At 38.8% G+C, this 5,104-nt stretch overlaps 1 protein-coding gene across 1 annotated transcript; it reads right to left on the reverse strand.

The window, feature by feature from the left end:
* Positions 1–225: 225 nt before the first annotated feature.
* Positions 226–4,238, reverse strand: il21 (interleukin 21). Its single transcript, XM_039011921.1, has 6 exons — positions 4,110–4,238; positions 3,769–3,810; positions 1,299–1,409; positions 671–709; positions 354–437; positions 226–246 (listed from the first exon to the last, which is right to left on the reverse strand). The coding sequence occupies exons 1-6, from the start codon at positions 4,236–4,238 to the stop codon at positions 226–228; spliced, it is 426 nt and encodes a 141-aa protein (XP_038867849.1).
* Between the last annotated feature and the right edge of the window lie 866 nt (positions 4,239–5,104).

The following is a 5,104-nucleotide window of genomic DNA, read 5'->3' on the forward strand; positions in this document are numbered from 1 at the left end:
CGGGTACATGTGATATGAAATTATATATGATTTGATATAAATATTGTACCTGTAACCCCCCCAACAAAATAATGACAAAACAAATATAATCTTGGCCACAAAAATAAAATAACAAATGACATAGAATAGTAGGATGGCCAGAATGGCCATAGCCATGTCTCTGATGTGTTCACAGAGTAGTGTCTTCTACACATTCCCATGTCACGGTTTGTTCCAGTCATATCCTCACACCAGTCTATTCATAGCCTGAAAATCATATTTTTGTAGTTAGCACACTGCACACTACCACCATTTTCTCTCATTGAAGTGTAGATTGTTGTTAAAAGTCTGACTTATTCATAATAACCTGTTACCTTTTGAAGAAGAGATTCCAACTGTTGTACAAATTCCCTGCTGTCCTTCATTGGGTAGGAATCACATCCTTGGCAGACTTTGTTCTGAGGGAATAAAGGAACACCGAAAATGTTAACATAGTTGGCCCACACAATTTAACTTTTAAAAGTTAAAATACAAATTTCAAGTTACTCTTAGATTTGGACTGAACATAGGCCTAGTAAAGTAACTACTACCCCTAACTTACTTTCCACATTCCCTCACATAATTCTTATGTGATTATGTTTAATAATGATAACGCTATTAATGTCATTTGGAAAATAATGGCAAGGCTCACCTCTCTCTCCTCCTGACTGCAGGAGTCCACACCTCTAAACTAAAACCAGAACAAAGCAACATGTTAATATTTTACCACAATCTTGCTATGTACATTTCTAAACATTAAGAACACCGGTGCTTGACCATGACATAGACTGATCAGGTGACTCGAGATGAACACTATGATCCCTTATTGATGTAACAAGTTAAATAAGGATTTTTAAGCCTTGAGAAAATTGTGACATGGATTGTGTATGTGTGCCATTCAGAGGGTGAATGGGCAAGACAAGACTTAAGTGTCTTTGAACAGGGTATGGTAGTAGGTGCCAGGCGCACCGGTTTGTGTCACGAACTGCAACGCTGCTGGGTTTTTCACGCTCAACAGTTTCCCATGTGTATCAAGAATGGTCCAGCACCCAAAGGACACCCAACCAAATTCACACAACTGTGGGAAGCATTGGAGTCAAATGGGCCAGCATCCCTGTGGAACGCTTTCGACACCTTGTAGAGTCCAGTCCATGCCCGCATGAATTGTGAATTGAAGCTGTTCTGAGGGCAAACGGAGGGGGGTGCAACTCAATATTAGGAAGGTGTTAATGTTTTGTTCAACTCAGTGTACATTATTCTTGTTTTCTGAAGTGACTCACAGTCAGTGGGCTGAGGTTTTTGATAACTTTACGCTGCAATTTCTTTAGTTTGGCGTTGAGACGAGGTACCATCTTCTGGAAGCACTCCAAGGCAGATAGGAAACAGCACTCCTGTAAAAAGCAAAATGACACACTAAATGATGGATGTTGGATAAAACAAGACTGCTTATTTTCCACTAATGAAACAAGTTGAGGCAAATCATTTGAATGTCTTTTGATACTTTTTTACACACACATCAAAACGTTGTAATGTGGAATGAGAACCACTGGAAAGAGCTGCTGTATAGTAAATTAACCCACATACTATCTTCAAGATGAGTTAGACATTTGACACACTTCTACATTTGAGCATATTTCATTAACCTGAACCTCAACCAGAATATATACAATATTTTCCAGTTCATACCAGCCAAATGTATTCTATTGAGCCACATACAACACCTGATTCCCATATAATAACATGAGCCGCTCTCAAGTATGATACTCCTCTCAGAGACATAGTTAAGTTGTAGTAATTTTAATTACAATTTATATAACTTTTTAAAAAACATTTTAGTAATTTAGCAGATGCTCTTATCCAGAGTGACTTGCAGGACCAATTAGGGTGCCTTGCTCAAGGGCACATCGACAGATTTTTCACCTAGTCGGCTCTGGGATTCGAACCAGCAACTATTTGGTTACTGGCCCAACGCACTTAACCGCTAGGCTACCCTCCACCCTATACTGATGGTCTTATCATTTCCTATAAAACTGTGACTCACAAGTCATATTCTGTTTATCAGAGTAAGACTTTCTCATTCTACACACTAGCACGTCCAAACTCCGACAAAGCCAAAGCGATCAAGAAACAATGTTTCCACCAACGTATCTCATACAGAAACATGTCTTTCCCAGCTTCACTGAGATTAAGTAGACATTTTCACTGTTTTAACTTGCTGCCTGTTTCCAGTTTCCCCACTTTGGCTGGGCGTTTCACAGAATAGATAGAAAATAGCTCTCTCTTTGACATGAAAACACATTTTCCAGGTTGAGGCTTTCGTTTGTCTCTACCATTAGGCAATGATATTTTCCCCATGCTGTGGGCCTCAAACTCTTGAGTTGTCAAACAATAACTGACCAACGTTAGTTAGACAGCTAGTGTAAAAACGAGAGCATGGCAACCTTTGATCAAGCGTTCACCCGTGGAATATTGGTAACAGACTGGTTCCATGGTATACTAATGAATTATTTGGTCCAGTTTAGGACAACCATGTTCAACTAACTTCAAGATATAGTCAAACATTTTCTAAAGCAGTAGCACAGTTTGTCTCTCGGGTAAAAGCCACAGAGACGTGAGTGCGATTACTCATCACATTTCTCCTAAATGTGCACAAGTAACTCCAAGAGACATGGAGATCACTCTCACATTGACTCATTCATGCACAGAACTCTGACAAAAACACATGCCAAACTGGATTGACTGTTAGTGCAACTGAAAAATAGCTGAAAGAAATACTGATCTCTTATCAAGTGGATGTTTTCTTAAGTTACATCCATAGTGTTGTTTTTTGGACGAAAGAGTGATTCTGACGAGTGTGTGTCCCTCTACTCGCTACAATCATCTTATGTTAACACTGTAAATGTACTCCACCTACTAAGATAAAACAAACATTTGTAATTAGGTAGACTGTCCATTAAAGTAATTGTCCAGTGTTTCCAGATTTCTATGAAATATGACCTATAATTAATTACAATGAGTGAAATAGTTTTCCTTCCCCCCCTTTTTTTAATTAGGTATGCTAAAAGCAGTTTTTCTGTGTTGGAATGGTGGTGAGTGTATACATGTCATTACAAATATTCATGTGAGTAGATCGCTGGTTGGCCAGCTAACAACATTATTTGGGTATGAGTTAGTAGAATATGAACTTTTAAAAGTGACATTTTCACCAGACGGTTACTTTAATACCGTCAGTTAGTTTATTTGGTTAAGTTTCAAGTAATTCACATATTGTCAAATCAATCGGCCCTACCCATGCTAGTAATTTACCTGAAACTATTTCTAGTTCAACAAATTCATTTTGCGTAAAAATAAGTAATACTGTGCACCTTTCCTTTCTTTAATGACAAAAGGATTACTGAACATATTAATACAAATTAGACTATATGAAACTAAGTATTTACTAATTATTGGTGATATAAACAATTAACTATACACATCATTTATGCAACTCTATTACAAATGTAATTGCTTTATACTATTGATGATTATAATTTTTACCATAAGATCATTATTTCTTGACCTCACAAGACCACATTCGCCGGCTATAGAACTAGCGTGCTACATTATGCGATATACAGTACAGTAGGTGTGAGAGCAAGACTAATAGCAATCACAATAACAGAGGTCATTCCTTGTCTGCGAGTTTTCTGACAATGTTTTGCTTGTAAAGTAAATAAGGTATAGTAGATTTTCTTGAGAAAAAGGGCTTACCTCTATATCCAGGGTAGGAGTGTTCAACTTCACGCCGTTGTGCTGCAAGAACACCAAAAAACAGAGGTGTTGGTACTGAGGTTGCATCTTATACATATCAACCCCCCAAAAATAGAGGGGTGAGAAATTGTGGTAATACTTTCTATGAACCATTTACAGCCTTTATAAATGTAAAAAGGCAATAGATGCATTCCATCACACAGTTAGTATAATGCATAATAAAACGTGCTATGATCATTAGTAAAAGCTCATGGTTTCTTGCAAGAATCCATGAAATACATAAGTGCTGACAACGCATAAGCTTCGAGAAAAGGTGTTCGATAAATTGCAGATTGACCTACCTCCACACTTTTGTTCAGATGTCTTAACTCCTTTAGTACTTCAGTCAGCTTCATTATTCTCTCGACCTTGTCTACATTCGCCAAAACACAACAGGTGATGGCTAGGAGGCAACAAACAAGCAGCTTCATCCTTTCTTAACCTGCTTTAACGATGGCACAAATTACCCAAAGGATGCTGTTCAAAACGTTTACTGGTAATGTGGACAGGTGTTTAACTTACCTATATATTTGTCCATCAGGACACAGGAAAACCACATTTGAGAGATTGGAAAACTGCTGAAAGTATGAATGAATGAGTAATGACTTTTTCTTTTCCACTGGCCACTACGTGAGCTCAGAGTTGTGCATGCGTGGGGCGTAGGGATGCAAGTGCGTGAACGAAAACATACTTTCTGCACACAAGGCAGGAAACTACAGAGCACCGTTAGTTCACATTTTCACTTTGAATCAGAGGACCTATAGCTGGCTATACAGTATGTATCATTGGTGACAACCTGAACGTACAAAACATTATGAACACCTGCACTTTCCTTGACTAACCAGGTGAATCCAGGTGAAAGCTATGAAACCTTATTGATGTCACTTTTTAAATCCACTTCAATCAGTGTAGATGAAGTGGAAGGGACAGGTTAAAGAGGGATTTTGAAGCCTTGAGACAATTGAGACATGGATTGTGTATGTGTGCCATTCAGAGGGTGAAAGGGCGAGACATAAAATTGAAGTGCCTTTGAAGGGAGTATGGTAGTAGGTGCCAGGCGCACCGGTTTATGTCAAGAACTGAAACGCTGCTAGATTTTTTTTATGCTCAAGTTTTTGGTGTTTATCAAGAATGGTCCACCACCCAAAGGACATTCAGCCAACTTCGACACAACTGTGGGAAGCATTGGAGTCAACAAGGGCCAGCATCCCTGTGGAACGCTTTTGACGCCTTGTAGAGATGCCCTGACAGATTGAGGCTGTTCTGAGGGGAAAAGGAGGGGTGGGGGGGTGCAACT

The sequence above is a fragment of the Salvelinus namaycush genome, chromosome 17 (genome assembly GCF_016432855.1).
Source record: "Salvelinus namaycush isolate Seneca chromosome 17, SaNama_1.0, whole genome shotgun sequence".
Classification (NCBI taxonomy): domain Eukaryota; kingdom Metazoa; phylum Chordata; class Actinopteri; order Salmoniformes; family Salmonidae; genus Salvelinus; species Salvelinus namaycush.

Bases quoted from the DNA above. Each gene is read 5' to 3' on its own strand.
- il21 (XM_039011921.1), bottom strand. From the start codon at position 4,238: ATGAAGCTGCTTGTTTGTTGCCTCCTAGCCATCACCTGTTGTGTTTTG. The intron at 1,410-3,768 runs GTAAGCCCTTTT...TGCTTTTTACAG, and splicing joins CTCCTACCCTGGATATAGAG to GAGTGCTGTTTCCTATCTGC. The intron at 247-353 runs GTAACAGGTTAT...TATGATTTTCAG, and splicing joins TGGAATCTCTTCTTCAAAAG to GCTATGAATAGACTGGTGTG.